Raw genomic sequence first — 22,593 nt, forward strand, 5'->3', positions numbered from 1 at the left:
GGATGGATGGGGTTAGGAGTGTTGGTGGGATCAACGGAGGGAGAACGGGGTGTGATGGTGCAGAATGGGGGAGGGGGAGGGGGGCACCATGGTGGGGGGGGACATCATCACAATCATCCGCTGCCGCCGCCTGGGCCGCCGGGGAATTATCAGGGTTATGGGGGGTGGAATGGAGGAGGGGGACAGGTGCAGGGGCAGGTTATGTATGGGCACAATAATTGGCCTGGGAGGAGGTAGGAGAAGGGGAGGTTATGGTTTGTCAATGTTCCGGTGATGGGGAATGGGTGATAATGGTGGGGATGGGGGTTATTGGATTGGAGTTTTGTCATGTTTTGGAAATACCATATAGATTGGATGCTTATTATGGTGTGTCGGTGATGGGAATTGAAAGAACGCTCTGAACCATGTTGAGATATTGTAAAGAGTCAAGCAATGTGAATAGACTGAGCTGTGTGAACTTCCTTTCACTAATTTCATCCGGTATTTACTCATAACAAAACACTACAACGACTAGATTCCGAATAGCCAAAAGAAAGTATCGACGTGTAAGTTAGGCAGGTCAAAAAGGTGTAAAAGTCCAAAAAGATCGCCGGCATCCACACTTTATTTGGTTGTGGTGTGTGGCGCCGAAAACTCGGTTTTACGAGGATTTGAACAAGGAAGCTCTCCGGGGTCGAGACAACTGGGTGGGGGAGGGGGGGGGGAGGGCTTTGCCCTCAGCCAGCAAGTCTTCCCGCTTGACCATTTGGCCAGAGTGAGCTGCTGTTCTTTGTTGAAGAAGATGTGTTGGACGAGATATACATACCGTTGTTGGGGAAGGAGGAAGGTGCGGGGACAAACAAGGAAGGAAGGAGCGAGGGCTGGTGGTGCGAGAAGGGGGTGGTGGAGGAAGGAGCGAGGGTTGATGCTGGGACAAGAGGGCAAGAGCGAGCTCGGAGAGTTATGTCATTCGTCGTTGTGGTCACTCGGAGACACAGCATACCGTTATTCGAGAAGTTCGTAGATGAGCCAGCTCAAGTATTTATTCATATCTCACGCCTCTTCTGCATCAGTCAGTTGCCCGCTAATCCAGGGTATCATCCCGCAACTTAAACAGCATCCCTAGCACCTCGTCCCCTTTTGCCCGGATGGCATTGTGATGAAGCTGGTTCGTCTCGTGGACCTTGATCCCCTTGACCAACGCGGCCGTCTCCCTCGCTGCCCCGATGTCAACGTACATGTCGTCAATATAGCTCACGGCGTACACAGGTACTTCGTTACGGCGCAGCTGCTCTTCATCGTACAGATCTTCCTCCCACTGAGAATATCTCGCCAACGCTTCCGCCGCTGGCTTGAGCGGCCTCAAGGTGGGATACGTGTCAAAGAATTGAGGGAAAACCATCTCGCCCGAGAAGTAAAATCTGACCATTCCATCCACTGGCAGAGACAACTGGCTATGATCAGATTGCGTCCAAAAGAAGAAGTTTTCAAACTTGCGAGCTGCATTCAGTGCCGCCCAGTTGGACGCTACGCCCCTGGAGCAGTAGATGCTCTCGTGTAGAATGGCGTAGACAGGGTTGCTGTCAAAAGGGACCTCACGCTCAAGTGCCATCAGTGTCGGAGTGGTAAAGTAGTTGAACTGATCCAGGTCGGAAATGAGCTTGACTACTAGATTGTGTACAGTATCTAGACCTCCGTGGCCACCAAAGGCCATGCCGAGACCGAGGAGACGGTGGACTGTAAAAGTACCACCTCCGGGAAGGAGGATATCGGCTTCATTCGTGGTCAGGTATGATGCGATTCGGGCGACGTTCGCCTCGTCTTCAGGATATTTGCTGTAGTAGGCTTCGTTTCGCTGGATGACCTTTCTATAGAGGGCGGAATACACTTCTAGAGGTTGGCGCTCGACAGGGGCCAGACCGCCGGTCATGAAAACCTCTCTAAGGCCTTGGGGGTACTTGGACAAGTATGACAGACAGACGAAGCCGCCGAATGACTGCCCAAAAATGGACCATGTTTGATACTCTGGCTTCCAGGACTCGGTCAGACAAAGCCGGATCGCTTCGAGGTCTCGCACGATGCTGTTGGCGCGGAAGAGCTTCAGGTACTCGACCTGCTGGTTGACGTCCCCCTGTTTGAGGACGAGGTCTGTGTGGATGGGGTTGCTCATTCCGGTCCCGCGGTAGTCGACATAAAGCACCGTGTATCCGGCGTCCAAGGCACGGTTGGAAACGGGATGGCTTCGGGGCTCAGGGCCACCAAAGCCTGGGCCACCTTCAAGGTAGACCAGATACGGCTTTATGGGCTCATCCGCCGGTTTGGAGAGTCCTGGAATAGTCTTCTCCGGCCGGCTTATGCTGCGGGCAAAGAGCCGAATGGTTCCGTCTCCCGGGCGAGCATAGTTCAACGGGACCTCGAAGAACAGCTCAGTCACATGAAAACCGCCTAGTGATGGGTTAACCAAAGATTCAATACTTGTAACAGATAGAAATAAGGGCCATTACCAGGATGAATATGTGACCGGCTGCTGACCAGACGCGCAGTCCAAACAGGATCCATCTTGCATGTTGTTGTTTAAGAAGTGGCCGTTGGAAGTAGTTAAAAAGTTGCAGATGCGGGGATAATAACCTTGAACTACCCATCGGCTTCCACCTAGGTTGTGACTGCCTCATGGCGAATGAGATGAGAGAACAAGCTCGTATTAACTTACAGAACCCTATGTGAGGCACGACAGGCTGCAACAACTGATCCAAAACGCATTCCATCGCCAGTTCCCATCTACCTTGGGTACCTCTTCAAGAGCCACGATCTCCACAGACATCGATTTCCAGCTAGGTACAACCACAGGCGCCATCAGCATCGAGGTTGTGCTCCGCTGCAGATTGGAGCTGGGACCACACCTGATCTCCAGATCCCTGCACCACGCTAACGGTCGCCCCGCCCAGCCACGGAATCGGCCAAACATTCAGGGCCTGGTCGCTAAAAGTGGACTCGGCGGGGTGGTTTAAAAAGCTGGCGCGACTGTTTTCCCTCTTCCAGACCAACCATTTTCCACCAAGCTCTTCTTTCTCTGTTATACCAAGCAAGAGCTTACAAATGCGGCATCTCCCCTCATGACCCATGGGATGTCTGCCGCAATCCTCATCCAGACTCTGACAGAGTCCTTCGCCGCCCTTGCAGACGAAGTTCAGTCGCTGATTGATCGCAAAACCATCTTGGAGCACAAGCTGCGCTACGCCCATGAACAGGTACGTTCCTTTATTTTTTGTTCTCGTCTCATCGCTACTTTGCGATGTCACCCCTCCCCAGCCTCATATGATGATTTCATTAGCTCTAGATCTGGAGCTGTTTTAAACGAGCAGCAGATGGAGACACTATTCACACTCTGATATTTTCGCTGGCATTTTCTTTTACGTTACGACCCCCGTCATCTTCTTGCGGTCGATCACAGTTTGCTAACATCAAGCTCGTGAAGCAGTTTCAATATCTCGCCGACAAGTATGCAGTACCAGACGTGTCCGAGACTCTAGCAAAACTCCAAATACCACCAGATTTACATCTACTCGCGACGGCAACGTCAGCTGTGCCTTTGCCAAAACGTGGACTTGACGGGAACAACCAGCACCAAATCGCGCTGCTCATCAGAGAGGGACGCAAAGCCGCAAAGCAGCTTGCTATCGCCATGACCGACGCAGTCCAGTTTGCCAGGTCAGGTCAAGACACTCCGCTGTCGCTAGGAATGGAAGGGTTGACGGCTGCGTCAACGGTCCTGGAAAAGGACTTTACCGTTCATGGGAGAAAGGGCTCCCTAGCGTGCCCCTTCTCGACCAAGCTGAATCAAAACGGCATACCTCATGGTCACCACGCTGAGCAGGTCGACGGCTCCCAGGACCTTGCTGGCGGCGCCGGTGCTGATCCCACGCCTCACAAGTCAACTGATCCCATATGCGCCGCCATGCTTGAAGATGCCGTGCCCAGTCCCACGGCCGCCGCTACTGCCTCCAAATGTCCGATCCGTTTCCTAGACAAGCACTCGCCTGAAGAAATTGCGCACTACGTGGAGACCCACAAGCATGAGATTCCCCGAAGCCATGAGGTCTGCGTCAGGAGGTATCAGCGGAACGAAGAGCAGATAAGAAAGCTCGACGCCAAGTATGGTAACCTCGTGAGCATGGTCGAAGACTTGAGCCACTTGCACCGCCCCATGTTACCTCCTGCTGCCGGGAACGACAAGACCAGGGTGGGCAGCACCTCGTCGAATAAGAGAGTAGAGGACTGGGCCCAGACGATTGTTGCTGCCGATCCTGACATCCAGGATAACGAGATGCCACCGACGCCTCATGACGAGGAAGGGGATCGGGAGAATAGATTCGACCGCAACTTCCGCGAGGTCCGTGTGGGCGAGTCGCCGACTAGACCTTGGGGAATTCCTGTGCCTATCCAAGCCGGCCTGCGACCCCAAGATATACCTCCTGTCCGCAGCTCATCGCCCGTCCCTCCGATGAGAACAGAGGCCCCGGCAGTTGCGCCAGAAGTCAAAGCGGAACCTAAGAAGTGTCCCTTTGACCATACCAAGATGGGATTCAAAACCCAAATGAAACCGCATCCTCCGACGGCAGACCCGAATCTCAACGCTGGCCATAATTTGAACACATTCTACTTGCCGCTTAAGTACCACCAGGAGTTGCCTTCGAGTCCGCCCCAGCCACCGTTTGTCAACCTCCCCGAGTCTGTCAAACCTGCCGCCCCAACATCGGGCGACAAAGGCGCCGATCGGCCGCCGCAGATTGTGTATAACTTCAACGGGCCGGTGTTCATTGGGTATCCGATGGAACAGGCCATGCAGCTTATGCAACAGTGGCAGCAACAGAAACAATAGGGCGGGCATCTCTTTTCTTTTTGCATGTATAATGTTTTGGCAAGCGAGGAGTTTGGGGCAAAGAATCAGGATAGTATCACAAGGTATTGAGAGCAGGTTAATTGGTTTATAGCATTAGCATTTGAGGTAGACATGACATGTAGGGAACATGCTCGGGAACAATGGGCCTGCCTGCTGTAAAAGACAGAAACAACTCTTTGCTTGAGTACGTGTACAAGGCTCTCTCCAGACCTCAGAGAGATAATCGAAATGCATATGTCACATCTTCCGAAGCCTTCATTGAGAGGTCGCAGTCCTGTTTTTCTGTTTCCACAATGTGGCCATCTAGATTTCTCCTTTGTGTGATCCCCTTGGTAAACTGATGAAGTGATTTCCAGAAAACAACCCCAACAACGCCTTGCCAGTGTAAAAATATCAAATCTGCAACATCCAAAACCTCCAACCAAAACGCCGCCAAATGCTTGCCAACCCAGATCCAACCACAGATAGGTAATCCCACACACACCCATATATTCACCTGCTTTGTAAATACCCTCTCCCCTTCAACTCCCAACCAAAGTTGCCCCCTTCCCTTTGATCCCCGCCCCCTCGTTTGTTTGAACATACCCTCCTCCTTCACTTAAACCCCCTCGGCAACTCAGGCGCATCCTCCCAAACATCATCCCTATACCCTTGCTCCTGTCCCGTCATCCCCGAACTATCATTATCCCACAAGCTAATATCATCATCATCCATCAGCACATCAACCGCCGCAGCATCCATCTCATCCGGATCGACCAACCTTTCCTCTTCTTCTCCAGCTTCTGGCAGCAACCCCCCCTCCAGATCCTCTCCCGCAAGCTCCTCGGCCCTCTGCATCGTCTTCTTATAAACCGCCCACGCAACCCCCATGCCCACCGCCGCCCCCACCGCCATAGAAGCATAATTCACAAACTTGTCAAACCCTGTCATTTTATCCCCCGACTCGGCCAACAAGGCAAGCCGACTGCCAATAAAAATGTGGACTAGCAATTTCGGTCTATAAAATTCCCCGTCAGTCAGCACATACCATCATGATAGGTAAAAGAAAAAAAAAAAAAAAAAAAAAAAAAACTCACGTCGTGAGCGCAGTAGCCCCAGCAAAAGTAACCGGACTAATACTCCCAACCGTAGCCAAAAACCCATTCGACAACGAGTACGGCAACGGACAAAGCCTAATCATCGCCAGCACCACCACCCCGTCCTTTTTCAGCACCTGCCCCAACGCAACGAATCGTTTGTCTTTTCCTACCAGGTTGTGGACATAGCCTTTTAACACGCCGCGTGAGGTGACGAAAGCGGCAGTCGAACCGGCTACCGTTGCTGTTGCGGCGATGGGCCAGCCGTGGGGGAAGCCATAGACAAAACCGGTGATCGTGACGCAGGTGCTGTAGCCTATTATGGGGGGGAAGCCGGTTAGGCATGTGAGGAGGAATATTACGATGAGGAAAAGCCAGGATTGTTTCCAGGATGCGGCTAGGGGGGCGAGGGAGGTGAAGATTGTGTGGGAGTAGACTAGGAAGAGGATTCCTAGGGAGAAAAGGACTGAGAGGGCTAAGAGGACGAGGAGTTGTTGGGTTCGGGGGAGGGAGAGAAAGAGGCGGAGGGTGGATTGGGAGAGGGTGATTGCTGTTGTTGTTGCTTTTTGGAGGAAGGACTGGGGGGTGTCGAGGAGGGGGTTGGAGGAGTAGGGGTTGGATCGGCGGCGGGTGGTGCTCAGTCGGCGGGAGGACGAGAAGGAGGTGGAGGGGGGTCGGGATTGGGATTGTTGCTGCCAGAGGTCGTTTTGGAGATTGGGGGAGGTTGGGTTGGAGGTGATTCTCGGGACGGAGGTTAGTGATGGAGAGGGGGAGGAGGAGGTTGAGAGGGAGAGGCGATGGTGGTGGTTGAAGGTGTTTTTGGTTGGGGAGGGGATTCGTCCCCCTCCTCCTGATGAGGGGCCGAAGGGGGGAAATTCTTCGCCTGGCATGGTCGTCGTTGTTATAAGCCTCGGTGTTGTCCGATCGGTTCGTTGGGTGAAGATGTCGTGGTGGTAGACGTCTCGTTCAAAGTGTATGTATATAGTGTCGCAACAATTTCCACCAGTTCTCGTGCGTTGTTATCGCAAGCCAAGCCCAAGAATATGTACCCTCCTCCACTTTCTAGGTTATCCCTCTTCGTTCGGTACGTTCGTTTGTTCGTTTGTTCACTCTTCGGTCTCCGCGGTACCCACGGCTTTCGTTCCCTCTCCGCCCTGCTACTTATCGTCTTGTCGCTGAGCGTGTCACTGCCTCTGCAAGTCCATTGGGTTTGCACCTACACAATAACTCCAACAAAACTATCTCTCTCTCTCTCTCAGAAGTAAAAGTAAAACAGAAATGCCTCCTGTGACCAAGGGTGTCGAAAAGAAAAAAGGGATACCTAATTCCAAAATAAGATAGCGAAAAAAAAGGATCCCCCGAAATCTGGACCCAACTGGAATTAAAGTCAGCAACGAGCTGGCTCAGCCTCACAACCAGCCGACCCCCCCCGATCATCCCGCCGCCGAGTTCCAGAAGGCCCAGCCCAAAGAACAACCTAAAACGGCGTAAGGCTAGACCTAAAACAGTAGTTTCAGGGGCACCACACCACAGCAGACTGCATCATGAAACCGAGACCTCCCTTTCCCCAAAGATATGAGAATGCGATGCGAACAATATTAAGATGTCCCGAACCAACAAGTTGGGATGGATGTCAAAGAAGTAACGCAACCTCTTGCATCCTCGGTAGCACCCGAAAGCCTGCCAGCCGCGCAATCCGACGCACTCAGAGCGCCTTGCATGACATACCTACTTAGGTAGATAGGGCAACAAGACGTCATCAACGGCACAACCCACATCCCCGGGCCCGTCTCTGCATAGGTATAACCTCTACATTTCACATTATCCCAACTGGAACAAACAAAGGTTTAATAAACTGTTTTTTGCTCTATTCTACCCCATCCAGCCAACCAGTTAGTATCAGCAACCCCCCCCCCTCCTCCTCGGAAAAAGGGCGTCACCTCCTCGCCGGCCCCTTGGGTGGCTCCTTGGCAACCGACGTGTCCCTAACAAGAAGCTTGACCTTGCCCTCCCCAATCTCGACACCCTGCGAAAGAATATCCACATCCTCCTTCTCTCCCCCCTCACCACCGCCGCCATCCTTCTTCGCATGCGTCGCCCCGTCCTTGGAGAGACTCCGGTCCCAGCTCCGCGCGTCAATGCCCAAGATGCCGCCCGTGCTGTTGCGGTCGCCCGGCACAGAAAACTCCCGGTAGGCATACCGCCACTCGTTCAAAAAGCTCCGGACCGCCTTGCCAACCTTGTCCTTACCATTTTTGCTGTGGTGGCCGGTGCCCGTGATGGCGTAGATTGGTCTGACCTCGGAAATGTTCTCCATGAGCACCTTCTCCAGATACTCGACCGCCTCCTCGGGGTGCAGCCCGTGCAGGTCCACGTAGATTTCTGGGCAGTTGGCCCGGTCCTTGTTGCGCTCCTTGTACAGCTGATCGGCTGCCTCGCGGTGAGCTCTCCGCATCAGGTCGTTCTCGCTCTGTCCCCGGAGACTGAGTGCCTTGGCGGCTCTGGCATCGTTACGATTCCAGGCTTGAGCAGCACTGTGAACTTTGTTAGTCTTCACCGCTTGCTATTGGTTTCAACTCACGATCACCTTTGGAGAAACTTGTTGCGGAGGCCACCATGCTTGATAGCCTCCTGGCGTGCCTTGAGATAGGCCTTGTTGGCTTTCTCGCCCGTCTCGAGCCACGGAATATGCTTGGGATTTGGGATGGCTTGGGCGGCCGCGCTGTTCTCGCCGTTGCGAATGCTAGTCGAACTACCATTGCGGGCCATCTTTCGGGACTGCTGCGAAGGCGTAGGGGATGGCGACATCTTGACGATATCGGCAAGTGTGCTAGGAGGAAAGTTCTCCTTGTGACCGTGACCGTGCCCACCCCTCTTGCCATGGTGCTTCTTACCCTGCTTGGCAAGGGCAGCCCCGAGCGAAGGAAAAGCATCCGCATCATCCGGCGAGGGCACAGGCTGTGTTGCCTCCTTTTGCTGATGGCGACTTCCAGGCCGGGATCGCGGCCGGTCGTTAGCGTAGCCATGGTGTCCTTTAAACCCAGGGGGCGGCGTAACACCGAGGGCCGGATAGTTGCCAGCGGCCGCAAAGATAGGCAGTTGCTCCGGAGTGCCGGGCTGCAGAGCTGGGAAGCTGCTGTAGTCTTGCAGATTAACCGTGGCGTGCTGGGTAGGAGGTGTATCCGACCCATCGATATGAAGCCTGTTGGCCAGGTGTGCCGGGTCATGCGAGAAGATACAAGTGCTCCCAGCGAGACAGTTGCCTGCCACCCAGTATCTAAAGTTGTGTCAGTTTTTCATGACCGACAATTTTCGAACTCTACTCTCGAGACTTACTTGCAAATGTGACTGCTCAAATCATGGCTAAAACGGCAGTCGGCGCGCAGACAGCTTCCGGTGGACAGATAAAACTTGCAAATGACACCCGTCTTTTGCTGGTCTCCTGGGGTCGACGGTCGGTTGTCGGGAGTCAGTGACCTCCCGATAGTCACTCGAGCCTCCTCGGCCTGGGCGGCCAGAGCGAGGTTGTCTTGCATTTGTGTCTCCATGATGGCCTGGACAGTGGCACCAAGATCGTAGCCATGCATGGCAAGGGCAGCACTAATCTCATCATCGGTCTTGGTAGGTCCCAGGATCGTGCGCAGCATGTCGTACGGGCTCATATCTGTCTCCTGGCGCGTGGATACGAACTCGGGAGCCGCCACGTTCAGGCCACTGGCGTTGCCGATTGACGAGGTTACACTGGCGGCATCATCGCTCACCAGCCAGTCCACATTGTCAGACTGGTAGTCGCCAAAAACCTCCTGAGAGGGCGGCTCATCGTTGAAACGGTACGCATTCAAGCTTGGGCTGTGAGGCACGGGAGCGGCAAAGGCCAGCCTCGGAGACGGTCTCGGCGAGCCGAAGGGGGAGGCCGTTACGGACTTGGCCCGACTGAAAGGGGTCGGCATGAATCCTGGCGGGGCAAGGGGGCTAACACCCAAGCGCGGTGAGCCCGACAGTGGGGTTCCGGAGCCGCGCCAGGGGGCCGGTGAAGGACGCCGCAAGATGGTCTGCCGTATAGACGGCGGTGATGTTGCCGTCCCACCTCCATCTCGAAATCGCCAGAGGGCGTCTAATATTGCATTTTCTAGCGCCTGGTCCCTCAGCGTTGTCTTTTCCCTCAAGACCTCCTCGAGCTTGTCGGTCTTATCCTCATCTTCCAGGGTAAGGTCTTGAAGGATCGGGAGGCAGATCTCGTAGGTCTCGTCAGAAACCATGATTGTGCGCGCGCCGTATTATTATTTCGAGAGGCTCCCGGGTGCTAGTATTATGTTGGTATGAAGGCAGGCCGTCCGTATACGTGTTGCTGGCGGTGTGGAACGCGCAGGATGAATGCGAGCCCGAGAAAACGGTGTAACGACGAAGGCAGTATTGGGAAAGCGAAAGTGTGGGTTGAGTTGAGGTGTTGGTACAAGCTAACTGTCAGAGACCCGATCGTCGTGCTCGAGATTGTCGTCGGCGCCAAGGTGTCAAACTTGAACCGCCCTCAGGGGTCAACTAGTATAGTAATGCGATAATGGGGGTGGTGGACGTCGGTTTCGGGGCAGCCAGTCTTGTCTAACAGCATGTTGTTATCATGCCAGGGCTGTCTTTTGGGAGATCGTCGGACCCGTTGGTCCTTGGTGTGGAAAGGGGGTCGTCGGAATCGGGAGTCGATCGAGGCAGCGAGGCAGGAACGCGGGGGTCGGCGGCTTGCTAATGAGGGGCGGACAAGAACAAACAAGGCGGCATGGGTAGAGCAGCACTTGGGAAAGTAGAGTCCAAAAGAAAACAGAAGGAGGGCAAGCAGATGAGGTAGGAAAAAGCCAGGCAGACAGGCTGCGAGTTCAGCTGAGATGGGTGATGGCCCGGGAGGTGTGTCGGTCGGGTTCAGTTCGACCACAGTCCACAGTCCACAGTGCTGCTGTTGCGGAGCTGGGGGAAGAGAGGCCCCACGGGGACAGTGCCGAAACACTGTGCAGTCTATCTTCAAATTCAGTTATTCTGCGGGACGGCAGCCCCAACACCGCTTTCTCGCGGCACTGTGCGGGCAGTGCCAGGGTCAGCATGAATGACAGCCAAAGCTAGGACCATAGCGCCGCCCGACTTTAGCACACCGGGATGGGCCATCTGATTGGCACAGGGCCAAGACAAAGAAACATGACTTCAACGTGCTCACTTGATCAATTTGACACTTGGGATTTCTTTTGGACATGTCATTTTATAGTATTTTCATACAAAGGAGCCTCTGTTTGGGAGCTCTGGTCTTCGGAACGGCCACTGCGGTGTCAGTAGTGATATGTCAAGTTTCGGTGAAGCATCTCGTTTCTGCACCGTTTGCTGAGCTCAGCCACCTTCAAAAAGTGTACTTGTGCTGAGATGAGGCGCGATGTGTGAGCCGCCTGGTTGCAACTTGTGTCCTCTTGTGCCTCTATGTGGTGTTTTTGAGACCCTTCGCAGTCTGTGGTGCTTCTTCAGACCCCGGGCAGTGTACAGGTTGGTAGTGTGGGTATGTAGGTAAGTACGCTCTATACACTTTTGGCTTTCTATCCAACAATGCCAGCATTCATGGAATTTCCTCATCATCATCGCCCCCAAAGCAGAATCCAAAACTGAACCCAGTGCTTTTCTTCTGTGGGTGATCCTCGGCTTCACTGTCGCCAACCACGGCATCCCATCGTCTTTTCTTTCGTGCCTGCTTCTCGGCTAGTTGCCTGAGTCCCTCCTCAAGCAGTTCAGGGCACTCCTCTCTCAAACGCTTCACAAAGAGGTTGTATGGGTCTGACACATCGTCTTCAAACCCGGACACTTGGTCAGCCTTGTCACTTAAGAATGACAAGACATTGGCAAGATGCGACTTGGGCACAAAGTTCTGTGTAAGTGCAATTCCGTCCTCCAGGTTGACCACCAGATGCCACCATCCGCTTGGAACGTGAAGAATTTCGCCCGCTCTGCAAATGCCTTCTCTGCATTCTGGAAGTTGTCGGGCTTCTCCGTGAAACTCAAGCAGCCACTCAGCAATGGAGAGGGGGCTGGTCACCTCACTACTGTCTTTGGAGACGTAGACTCCAGGAACCGAGGCTGACGGAGGAAACATGATCCAGTACTTTGCCCCCTGAATCACCGCGTTCCAGGCTGATGTGGCATTGGGGTCCTTGTGAAATGTTGAACCGCTGCGTTCGGGGCCAATGATTAGCCATCGATGGGCAGGACGCTCGGCCCCAAGAAGTTCGAACAGATCTGAGCCAAAACAGCCAGGCTTCCAGTATGCCGCACCTTCCTCCTTGCCAATTTTGAGCTTCATCTTTTCGGCAAACTTTCGGTCGAACAAGTAGAGGGGGCTCTCATCTCGGCTGTTGCGCATATAATCGCAATATGTCCTGAACGTCCAGTCCACAGCCTCTGCCCTGAAAACGACATCTGGGCACTGGGCCAAGAGACTGTCTATGCTCCAAGTCTGGCTGACAGGCCAGGACTGAATACACTTGGTCAGGATGAACGGTTTCTTGCTCCACTTGTCAGCAAATTCTTCGTAAGAGAGATCCTCCATGCGGTCAATCTCGTTTCCTGCTGGGATCTTGGTCGTGTAGTTGCGCAACGAGATATGACTGCAGACGAACGGGCGATGCAGCACGTCGGAAAACACACTGCTGCAGTCCATCTGAATCTGCTTCTCTGTTGAGAGGCCTAAGACGGTAGATCTCCATGACCCCAGCCAAGGAAAGGATGACTGTTTTCCCAAATCTGACCTGGAGAGAAAAACGTTAGACCTTTGACTCGCACAACCCCCTTTGCCCATTCATCCCAAACGAGACAAAGGTCACAAGGTCTCCATTAGGGTTCCAACCACAGGGAAAAGAGAAAGAAAAATTATCCTCGGCTTCTCCCTTGCCTTTGAACTGAATGCTTTGTGAAAAATCAACCACAAACAGGGACAATACTTACTCCAAGAAGATTGTCTTCCACACATCGTCTGACATGCAGCAAGCAAAGAGAAATTTGCATGTGTAGCCCAGAAGCCTCAAAGTACGTGTATCCAGATATTCAAGAAGCTGCATGAGCATCTCATCCGGGAGGCCCTGCAAAGTGCCCAGGTATTTCCGAGCATCATTCCCATTGGAGAAGTACTTGTTTCCGAGCGGCTTGATACCGAGCGGGTGGAGTGGCACAGCCGAGGAGTCAACAGTAGAATCCTCCAAATCTACCTCCTTGTCACCATTCCCAGTCACGCTACGGTGAGTCAAAGGTTGGCTCCCATTGGCAGCCTCCTCAAAGGCAATACTCCTGTTGTGGCGTTGGTGGTGTGGCAGAATCATCGTTCGTGTGGCGCCCTGATTCTCAGGAGTCAGGGGGTGGTAAGTAAGGTGTGGGGGGCGGGAGCCTCAACGGTCAGTCAGGCCAGGCCAGGCTTTGGGCAACCAAGGAAATAGAAGAAAAGGACTGCTCGCTCTTGACAGCACCCCAGAGCCTCCTAAAAGTGAGTCAACCGACTGGATGATAGTATGTGAGAAATATGCGTATGACGTGTGCCGACTGGTTGGGCCGTAAAGGTGGGCGAGGATGTGGGTTGCCCCCGGCAAGTGAAGAAAAAAAAAAGTTCCTCGCAGGAAAAAAAAAAAAAAAAAAAAAAGAGGTGTTAGTCTGGCCACTGGGTGCCGGGTGTGGGTGAGGTTGCAATTCCTTCAGAGGCTCACTCAGTGCCGTAGGAACGGTTGCTCCAAAGCCTGGAAACAATGAGCAGAACGCTAAAGTGAATGGGGGGCCTCTTTGCCCCACTAAGAGTTGGCAAAAGTGGGAGGGGTTGATGCCTGAGGCGTTCATAAATTCTCCGCCAAATCGAATTTTTATCACTTCCCTCCCACCCTGCTCTGGTCTCTCTTCTCCGTCCACCACCAATTCTAAACAATCCACAACCAAGATACCAAACGGCCTTTTAGATTCAGTTGTTCTCAGTGTTCTAACTGAGACTCTCTAATCTATCTTCTTTTTATAAGGAGACTCCAGCTTCAAAAGCACTTCGCAACACTCTCCGAGTCGTCTGCGGATTTTTTTTCTCGCTACCCCACCATCTTTTTCTGATTTCTAGATCTAAGCAGCGCTTGGATCTGGAAATTTTTGCCAACTCAACACCGCAATCATGGCTGACAAGGGTCTCGAGGACGTCCCCGAGGGTACGTTTGGCTTCTTCCACCTTTGACGAGCATCGCATGGCGTCGCATCGCCGCTGCCCGCGCACCTCTCGAGAGCGTTGGGCATCACGGTGCGGTGCGCATTCTGCCTTCGACCCCGCCCATAACCCACCGGCCCCCCAAAGCACTCGATGCGCAAACGGAACGAGCAAGCACAGCCGCTGACCGTGATGGCAACATACAGGACAGATCGAGTCTAACTACGATGAGACCGTCGACTCTTTCGATGAGATGAACCTCAAGTCGGAGCTCCTCCGCGGTAAGCACCCCATCGGTCGACAACGATACCCAATAGGGTGGCAATAAGATCAAAGATTTTCTGACAATTTCCAAAGGTATCTATGCCTACGGTTTCGAGCGCCCCTCTGCTATTCAGCAGCGTGCTATCATGCCCGTCATCAAGGGTAAGACTACTCTAACCCCCGTCGCATACACACGACATGTCCTAACAAGATATCAGGCCATGATGTTATCGCCCAGGCTCAGTCCGGTACTGGCAAGACTGCCACCTTCTCTATCTCGGTCCTCCAGAAGATCGACACCTCCCTCAAGCAGTGCCAGGCCCTCATTCTCGCCCCCACCCGTGAGTTGGCCCAGCAGATTCAGAAGGTCGTTGTCGCCATTGGCGACTTCATGAACATTGAGTGCCACGCCTGCATTGGTGGTACCAGCGTCCGAGACGATATGAAGGCTCTCGGCGAGGGCCCCCAGGTGGTTGTCGGTACCCCCGGTCGTGTCCACGACATGATTCAGCGTCGTTTCCTTAAGACGGACTCCATGAAGATGTTTGTCCTCGACGAGGCCGATGAGATGTTGTCTGTAAGTAATATTTGTGGGCTGGTGTGGGTTGTGGGTGCGAATCCAAGCTAACCCCCTTCTAGCGTGGTTTCACCGAGCAGATCTACGACATCTTCCAGCTCCTTCCCCAGAGCACCCAGGTCGTCCTTCTCTCGGCCACCATGCCCCAGGACGTCCTTGAGGTCACCACCAAGTTCATGCGCGACCCCGTCCGCATCTTGGTCAAGAAGGACGAGCTTACCCTTGAAGGTATCAAGCAGTTCTACATCGCCGTCGAGAAGGAGGAGTGGAAGCTCGATACCCTCTCCGATTTGTATGAGACTGTCACCATCACCCAGGCCGTCATCTTCTGCAACACCCGCCGCAAGGTCGACTGGCTTACCGACAAGCTCACTGCCCGTGATTTCACCGTCTCGGCCATGCACGGTGACATGGACCAGGCCCAGCGTGACCTCATCATGAAGGAGTTCCGCTCCGGCTCCTCTCGTGTCCTCATCGCCACTGACCTTTTGGCCCGTGGTATTGATGTCCAGCAGGTTTCCCTGGTCATCAACTACGATCTCCCCGCCAACCGTGAGAACTACATTCATCGCATTGGTCGTGGTGGTCGTTTCGGTCGCAAGGGTGTTGCGATCAACTTTGTCACTGCTGATGATGTCCGCATGATGCGCGAGATTGAGCAGTTCTACAGCACCCAGATTGAGGAGATGCCGATGAACGTGGCCGACCTCATCTAAACAGCACACATCTGTACGACGTTCCTGGACCGTTTTTCTCTGTTCTTACGGCATACCTGGTCACGTTCTGCGCATCGGCACTGAGATACACTGAAGAGCAGCGTGATTGCGTTCGTCTGGTAGGTAGGGAGGAGGGAATCTGCTTTATCGCTCGGGAATTTTTTTATTTTAGTTTTTTTGCCAAAGGCCTGGGCATCTGGGGTGGGTTTCCGTTACCCATAAAAGCGTTGATAGGAGGGATAGGCTGAGAGCATCTGCACCGTAATCTGTTTGGATGGTGCGAGGTGCTTTAGGACGGATAGTGCCTATCAATGAAGGCTGGTTTTCTTTTATCTGCGTTGTCTTTGGCTTGTTTCACGGTGTTATGTGTATCCAGGGATGTTACCAAAAATTCGACGTAGACCGAACCCAGAAGAAGAGACGAGGAAGGGCTGTTCGATATGTGACTATTTATGGTGACTGATGATGTGAGCCTCCTGGAGCTGTTTCCAAGACATGTCCATCCATTGCCTTCTTTGACAGGTCTGATATGCGTCAAGTGAATATATATGTAGTCGTCAAGTGAATATAAATCCAGCCCCTCGGTACGTGCACACCCCCGCGGTCAACAGTGGGTCCTGGACAGGACGGTTCCATCTTGGCTCAACAACGGCCCCACTTGTGTCTAAAGGCCTTGGCGTTCCATTCTCCAACTGTGTTGCGACCGCAACTTTGAACCAACTCTCGACCATTGCCAACATCACCTAGATCGCCTCCCATTTTCGATCTTTACCCTCCCTACCAAACTGCCCAGCATGGAACGTATTCTCGACCGCAGCCTTGACGAGATCCTTGCCGACCGCAAGCAGGTATGTCCAACAGCCCTCCCCACCGCCGGTTGCTTGTTGACCGCCCCCCGGCATCCTGCATCACAGGTGGTGCCGTGAAGGAAGATGCTGACGCGAGACTGCAGAACAACAGAGGAGGCAATCGGGGAAACCGCGGCGGCAACAGCAGCAATTCCCGGGACGGTCGTCCCCGTAGGCGCGACAACAACAACAACAACAACAACAACAACGACAATCGGTCGGATTATCCCAGGGATGGCGTAAGAAAGGTACGCTCGTTGCGATTGTTTTTCCTCTCTACCCGTTTTTCTTTGAGTACGGTCTGTTGTCAAGTTTCTCGCAAAAAACACCATTTGCTTAAGCTCGTCGGGCGACCGCTATCTCTAGGTTGAATGAACCCTCTCCTCCCTTTCTCTCTTACCGCACCTCCGGGTCACTTCTCAGACTGTTCGACGCCGCCATTCAATCCACACAGACGATACTCCCTGATGTGTGTTGTGTGCGCTTCGATGCGGCCTCGGATCGGATCGGAATCGCGACCGGGGGGAATAGGTAACGCATTGGTTGAAACTTGCCGGCTAACAGCTCTCCCGTTTCTTGTGGGGGAGAAACAGTCCTTCAGAGACGAAGCGCCTCGCAACCTCGACACGTACGTATAGATATTTCGACCCATCGGCCCGGGTTAAAGACACAGGCCGGAAAATTGACGGATTCCGCAGCGAATGGGTTCATGACAGATATGAGGATCATGGTATGTTGGGTCGAGGATGAGGTTTGGGGGACGTGCTAACAATTGTTTGTAGGGAGCCGCCGATCTGCTCCGAGAAGACGAAACTCGAACGAGTACTCTGGGTATGGCAGGATACCATGGAGTGTTTTATTTTCATGTACGGTAACTAACCGGGTTTCAGCGACTCGAGAGGCAGCAAGGTCCGTGTGGATAATATCCACTATGAGTTGACGCAAGAGGAGTTGGAGGTATGTCAAAACATTTTGGTGGACTGTTTCGGGATTCAAGCTCACCAGCATATGCAGGGACTCTTTTCCAGCATTGGCCCTCTCGTCAAGTTGGAGATGAAGTATGACCGCGCCGGCCGCTCAGAGGGTACAGCGTTTGTCACGTACCAGTCATCCCACGACGCTGCACAGGCAATCAAGGAGTTTGACGGTGCCAACGCTGCCGGCCAGCCAATCCGCCTTACCATGATGCCTACGGGCCCAAGGCGCAACCCATTTGATACTGCGATCAACCCTCGCCCGCTTGCCGAGCGTATCACGGTCCCGAGCGGCAGATCCCGCTCGCTTTCGCCCCATCGCCAGTCTGATGAGGAGGCCGCTCGCAAGGGCATCGACAGATACCGACCTGGCGCCAGTCGTTCGCGCAGCCCTATGCCCCCGAGACGTCGTGAAGGAGGTGGAGGTGGCCGGAGACAGGGCGGGGGTGGCCGTCGGGAGCGTGGAGGTGGTAGACGTGACGACGGCGGGCGTGGCGGTGGTGAGAAGTCTGAGAGACGTCCAAAGAAGACCCAAGAGGAATTGGACGCCGAGATGGAGGATTACTTTGGCGGTGGTGGTGCTCAGCAGAACGATGCGGCTCCTGCTGCGAATGGTGCGGCGGCTCAGCAGCAGACTGACGGGGACATTGACATGATTGAGTAGATCAGTCAGCGGGGGAATGATTGGTACACGGGATAGCATGGGGATGGGGTTTTATAATCATAAGCAACTAAAGCGAAGTATGGATATCGCTGCTTGTTGGTACGCGCCAGCCTTTTTTTTTTTTTTTTTTTTGCTGTTATTCTATAGGAACTCTACTCCTTTATCAAGCGTTGATGTTTTGCGTCTTGGGTTGCTGCTGAGGTGTGGTGTTATGTACGGCTCAAACTGCCAGAGTCATGGTGGTCGGTTCTGTACAGGATGTATGTTGTCAAAGGCCAAGTTATTATCATTCAACAGCACGGTTTTTGAAGTACATATAGGTGTACTAGACGAACTTTGTTTTACTATGATCAATCCAAAAGTTCACTGGACTAGATATGCAGGCAGACTTGTAGACACGACGATACATTCTTGCCCGAGTTTTGAGTCGTAGCTGCCTTTTGCCCTAAGCATTGAGAACTGATGCAATGTGAGCACGCAACCGCGGGGTTGTTTGATTCTTTCCCGTCCGTCACTTACAAAGCCCTCCTCACTCACCAACCATCTAATATTTTCAGCCCTCAAGTTCCCTAAAACCGTCACTTTATGGAAGTCTAAAACATATTTCAAGTATCTGAATCCTCCAATGGCAGACCTCCCCGACTTTGACGCCCTCCGGGGCAGGCACCTCGGCCTAATAGGGGTCATCTCCATGGGGGACATGGGAAGCGGGGTCGCACGGTTGCTGATGGCGCATAATTATGCTGTGTTGACCAATGTTTCCGACAGGAGGTCTGTTCCTTCCCATTTTACGTGTCCTGTCCATACTGACACCTTCCCAGCGAGGACACCAAATCCCGCGCGCTCTCCGCCGGCGCCGTCCTCCTCCCCTCTGACGAGTTACTAGTCGACCACTCGGACCTCATCCTGTCCATTGTCCCCCCTGCCGAAGCCTACTCGACCGCGGAGAGGGTGGTGAAAGCGTGGGATAGGAAGGAGACGGAGCTGGTTTATGCTGATTTGAATGCTGTCTCCCCTTCTACCCTGCTGTCCATCTCCTCCCTTTTCACTGGTGTCAAATTCATCGACGGCTCCATCCTCGGCGGCCCCCCCTCTTTTATTGGTGGCAGTTGGACGAAACCGATCATTCCCACCTCCGGCCCGTTTTCTCTCTCGGATATCTTCCCTGGCCTCGGTGAGGTCCTCGGGGAAAAACACATCTCCCCCGAACTAGGCCAGGCAAGCGGCCTGAAAATGGTCTTCGCCTCCTTATCAAAAGGTTACGCGGCCGTGGCACTTCAGTCAGTGACCACCGCTCACCAGTTGGGCGTCCTACCCGAACTATTGGAGTCGGTCAATGAACTCCAGGGTGAGGCAGCGGGGAAGAAACTGGAACAAGCTGTTACTGGGCTGGCTCCCAAGGCGGGCAGGTGGGTTAGGGAGATGGAGGAGATTGGAAAGACTCATAGGGAGAATGGAAATTGGGAAGAGTGGGAGGGGATTTTCGAGGCTGCGGCGAAGGTATATGAGCTTGTGGCGAAGGGGACGGTGTTGGGAGGGGAAAGGATTGGGAAGAGGGAAAGGGGGACGACGGTGGAGGGGGTTGCTGAGGCGGTGGGGGAGGGGTTGGGGAGGAGGAAGGAGAAGGAGGAATGAGAAAGGGAGGTGTGATATGGGCGAATGGACATGATGGGGGTGGTTCGATAGATGGCGGGGAGTTTGTCAAGTGCTCAAAGTTCAATCGACTACAAAAAACACTGCCTCGCTAATTTGAACTCCAGTTTCACAAACTGGTTTCTCTTCACATCCATGGGCATTGTTGGCAGACTCCATGTCTGTGTGGACTTGGGCAAAAAGAAAAACAAATGCTGGAAAATCAAACGCTGATTGGCGGGCCAGGAGTCGAACCTGGGTCGTCGCTCAAACTTGGGAATGCAATAACCGCTATACTACCACGCCACGGAAACTGGCTTTTGATTTCGGAATGCTAAAGGGCTGTCCAGTCTGGCCTGGGTTGTGCTAGGGCCAGAAGGGAAGACGTGGCGTTCCTGGAGCGGAGTCTCTTGAACTCTATCAAACGACGGACGGCTCTGGCCTGGCGCCACATGACGCGACCTCAAGGTTGAAGATGATATCGGTACAGTGTTGTCACATTGCACTGGGCATGTTATTCCTCACTCGCGTGAGATACCACATAAGATTGTGGCGCGTCTAGCTTGGTCGTTATGGCGGCGTTCTCTTCCGAAGAGATGTAGACACCCTCTGAAGAGACAGCACCAAAGAGGTCGGGGAAAGTCTCCACCTCCTCTGACGTCTTCCCGCCAGATGTTCCAATGGCAAAGGTAGGGCGGTCAGAAGGCCAGGCCAGCTTTAGCCTTGTCTTTTCTGTTGGGGGGATGGCCTCGGTGAAGAACTGGACGTAGGAGCCCGGCGTGACAATACCGCCGGTGGCATCCTCGCGCTTGAAAGACCGTATAAAGCTCTCCATGTCTTCGTGCTCTTCTCTTGCGTATCTTGTGTTTGGATCAAGTGACAGGAGGCCTTGCTTGAGACCCCAGCCGCCGCCGCCGCTGACTATTGACAAGAGTATCAGAGCCGTCAGTCGTGGCAGGAAAAGAGATAAAGACTTACGGATCTTGCGCAACTGGCACCCGGCAGCTATTAGCCCGTCCATGGCCTGCGAGGTTTGATGTACCAAGTCCCACTCGCTAGATGGATCATAGTTCTGCACGTCAAGGGGGTTTGGGATGGGAAACTGATCGACGGCACCCTCGGGCATGATCAAGGCCCAGACGCCTACAGGCCCACTATACGTCAGCTCGTCCGACTCGGAGTGCTCCAGGCGCTTCTTGAGAAGTGCGGGAATGATCGCCTCAAGTTCCTTGGACGCCGGCTCTGGCTTGACCCCCACCTCGACCTGTCGAAGGATGTTTCCCAGGCCGGCAACAATCTTGTGTGGGCGCGTGACTGGTACAAGTGCTGTGTACACGGTACTCGCCGAGGATTGATCGTACCCTGGAAGAAGGATAGTCTGTGTTGTCTTTTCGACACTGGCCGCCATGCTCAGGCCTTTTCGGGCCGCAGCGGGATCATGGCGCCATTTGCTCGCAAAAAGAGCGTGGGACTTCCCGGTGGTAAAGATGGTATTGGCAAGAGGGACCGTGACCTGGAGAGGCTCTGCTTTTGGTTGGAGCCCAGGGAGACGGAGCTCGAGGAAGGACAGTTGCTGTGAAGGTGAGAAGGTCTGGTTGCTCCCGACTTCCCACAGACCGGGGAGCACCCGGGTAGAACTTCCGCGCAAAACAGACAAACCCTCGGAAGAACTTGGAGCGCCCTGAAACCGTGGAACTTCATCCACCGCCGCACTCAAGACGCTGAGCTCCCTCCCCGTCTCATCAGAGGTCGTAGCCTCGAGCAGCCCAGCCATAAACGCCTGATCCTCCAGCCAAGGGGCTAGTGACCTGGACACAAGAACCACAGCAGCGTCATCCGTCGACGAGACGCGCAAGCTCTGAGCAACAGCAGAAATGACTCTTTTCTGGAAAAGAGCGGTCGTGAGTGGTTAGCCCTGTTGTCCTTGTATCATCGGGCTTGCGTAATCGTAACTACTCACCTTCAACTCGGCTGTTGACATGGAGGAGGACAACTCTAATGAGCCAAGGCCAACAGTGACACACTTGTGCCTGGCCAGCAGGCTCTGTATCATCCGTCTTTGCTGACCGATATTATGACAGCCATGATGACTCTTGTGGCTGCTGCTGATGTGACTGTGGCCATGAGTGACAGAAACAACGCGTCGTCCAGGAAAAAACGACGACAGAGCCCTCCCCCCTATTACTCCCCCACCACAACCCGCTACCCGTCGGAGAAAATTAGCCGGCAGCATTGTCCCTCACCGTACCATCTCTCACGGGCGTGATTCCACAGAATCGAGAGACAGAAAATAGACCGAAGGTGGTGGTGTGGTTCGATCGAGGTGGTGGTGGTCGTTCAACAAGAGAGCAGCACACAAAATGGTCACCAAAATCCCAGTTGATCATAGCTTCCATGCAGTACAACCCTAACCCTTTGTCAGCGAAGGGCAGAACCACTTACCACCGCTGCCCAGCCAGTGACATCATCTCTTCTTGACCAGCCAGCAATTGACGATCCTGATCATATGCTCTCATGTTTTCCAAACAAAAGAGGCATATCACAATGTAAATTTTGTACTCACCGCGCAATTTAACTCCATGTTTTTGTCCTCACCGCCTCGAAATCAAGGCTCACTTGTGCCTTTGTGAAAGTGTAACTCAACACCACCATCTTTCACCCAAGAACCCAGCTATATAACCACCTATTCACTTCCCCCATCACCCACCTCTCCTTCCTCCCAGACATCATCTCATCAACTATCTTACTCAGCCTTGAATCTTTTAGCAACAAACC

At 53.6% G+C, this 22,593-nt stretch overlaps 9 protein-coding genes across 9 annotated transcripts, besides 1 other annotated feature; 4 read left to right on the top strand and 5 right to left on the bottom strand.

The window, feature by feature from the left end:
* Positions 1-1,063: 1,063 nt before the first annotated feature.
* On the bottom strand, positions 1,064-2,538 carry PODANS_1_10390 (uncharacterized protein; the record flags this gene model as incomplete). The annotated part of the gene is made up of 2 exons (XM_001908667.1): positions 1,064-2,424; positions 2,484-2,538. 2 exons carry the CDS (start codon positions 2,536-2,538, stop codon positions 1,064-1,066), a joined length of 1,416 nt encoding a protein of 471 aa, XP_001908702.1.
* A 554-nt stretch (positions 2,539-3,092) lies between these two features.
* Positions 3,093-4,858, top strand: PODANS_1_10400 (uncharacterized protein; the record flags this gene model as incomplete). Its single annotated transcript, XM_001908668.1, has 2 exons — positions 3,093-3,227; positions 3,455-4,858. 2 exons carry the CDS (start codon positions 3,093-3,095, stop codon positions 4,856-4,858), a joined length of 1,539 nt encoding a protein of 512 aa, XP_001908703.1.
* A 615-nt stretch (positions 4,859-5,473) lies between these two features.
* Positions 5,474-6,845, bottom strand: PODANS_1_10410 (uncharacterized protein; the record flags this gene model as incomplete). The annotated part of the gene is made up of 3 exons (XM_001908669.1): positions 5,474-5,573; positions 5,640-5,876; positions 5,956-6,845. The coding sequence occupies 3 exons, from the start codon at positions 6,843-6,845 to the stop codon at positions 5,474-5,476; spliced, it is 1,227 nt and encodes a 408-aa protein (XP_001908704.1).
* Positions 6,846-7,891: 1,046 nt separating this feature from the next.
* PODANS_1_10420 (uncharacterized protein) lies at positions 7,892-10,214 on the bottom strand (the record flags this gene model as incomplete). The annotated part of the gene is made up of 3 exons (XM_001908670.1): positions 7,892-8,489; positions 8,543-9,232; positions 9,292-10,214. 3 exons carry the CDS (start codon positions 10,212-10,214, stop codon positions 7,892-7,894), a joined length of 2,211 nt encoding a protein of 736 aa, XP_001908705.1.
* Positions 10,215-11,542: 1,328 nt separating this feature from the next.
* Positions 11,543-13,292, bottom strand: PODANS_1_10430 (uncharacterized protein; the record flags this gene model as incomplete). The annotated part of the gene is made up of 2 exons (XM_001908671.1): positions 11,543-12,725; positions 12,922-13,292. 2 exons carry the CDS (start codon positions 13,290-13,292, stop codon positions 11,543-11,545), a joined length of 1,554 nt encoding a protein of 517 aa, XP_001908706.1.
* Positions 13,293-14,113: 821 nt separating this feature from the next.
* PODANS_1_10440 (uncharacterized protein) lies at positions 14,114-15,700 on the top strand (the record flags this gene model as incomplete). The annotated part of the gene is made up of 5 exons (XM_001908672.1): positions 14,114-14,147; positions 14,350-14,424; positions 14,501-14,569; positions 14,626-14,984; positions 15,047-15,700. The coding sequence occupies 5 exons, from the start codon at positions 14,114-14,116 to the stop codon at positions 15,698-15,700; spliced, it is 1,191 nt and encodes a 396-aa protein (XP_001908707.1).
* Positions 15,701-16,494: 794 nt separating this feature from the next.
* PODANS_1_10450 (uncharacterized protein) lies at positions 16,495-18,186 on the top strand (the record flags this gene model as incomplete). Its single annotated transcript, XM_001908673.1, has 7 exons — positions 16,495-16,548; positions 16,653-16,796; positions 17,142-17,176; positions 17,247-17,278; positions 17,331-17,379; positions 17,439-17,505; positions 17,563-18,186. 7 exons carry the CDS (start codon positions 16,495-16,497, stop codon positions 18,184-18,186), a joined length of 1,005 nt encoding a protein of 334 aa, XP_001908708.1.
* A 625-nt stretch (positions 18,187-18,811) lies between these two features.
* Positions 18,812-19,821, top strand: PODANS_1_10460 (uncharacterized protein; the record flags this gene model as incomplete). The annotated part of the gene is made up of 2 exons (XM_001908674.1): positions 18,812-18,957; positions 19,008-19,821. The coding sequence occupies 2 exons, from the start codon at positions 18,812-18,814 to the stop codon at positions 19,819-19,821; spliced, it is 960 nt and encodes a 319-aa protein (XP_001908709.1).
* Positions 19,822-20,053: 232 nt separating this feature from the next.
* Positions 20,054-20,124, bottom strand: a tRNA (tRNA-Ser).
* Positions 20,125-20,332: 208 nt separating this feature from the next.
* PODANS_1_10470 (uncharacterized protein) lies at positions 20,333-22,051 on the bottom strand (the record flags this gene model as incomplete). Its single annotated transcript, XM_001908675.1, has 3 exons — positions 20,333-20,739; positions 20,797-21,703; positions 21,779-22,051. 3 exons carry the CDS (start codon positions 22,049-22,051, stop codon positions 20,333-20,335), a joined length of 1,587 nt encoding a protein of 528 aa, XP_001908710.1.
* Positions 22,052-22,593: the final 542 nt, after the last annotated feature.

This window comes from Podospora anserina, chromosome 1 (genome assembly GCF_000226545.1).
Source record: "Podospora anserina S mat+ genomic DNA chromosome 1, supercontig 2".
Classification (NCBI taxonomy): domain Eukaryota; kingdom Fungi; phylum Ascomycota; class Sordariomycetes; order Sordariales; family Podosporaceae; genus Podospora; species Podospora anserina.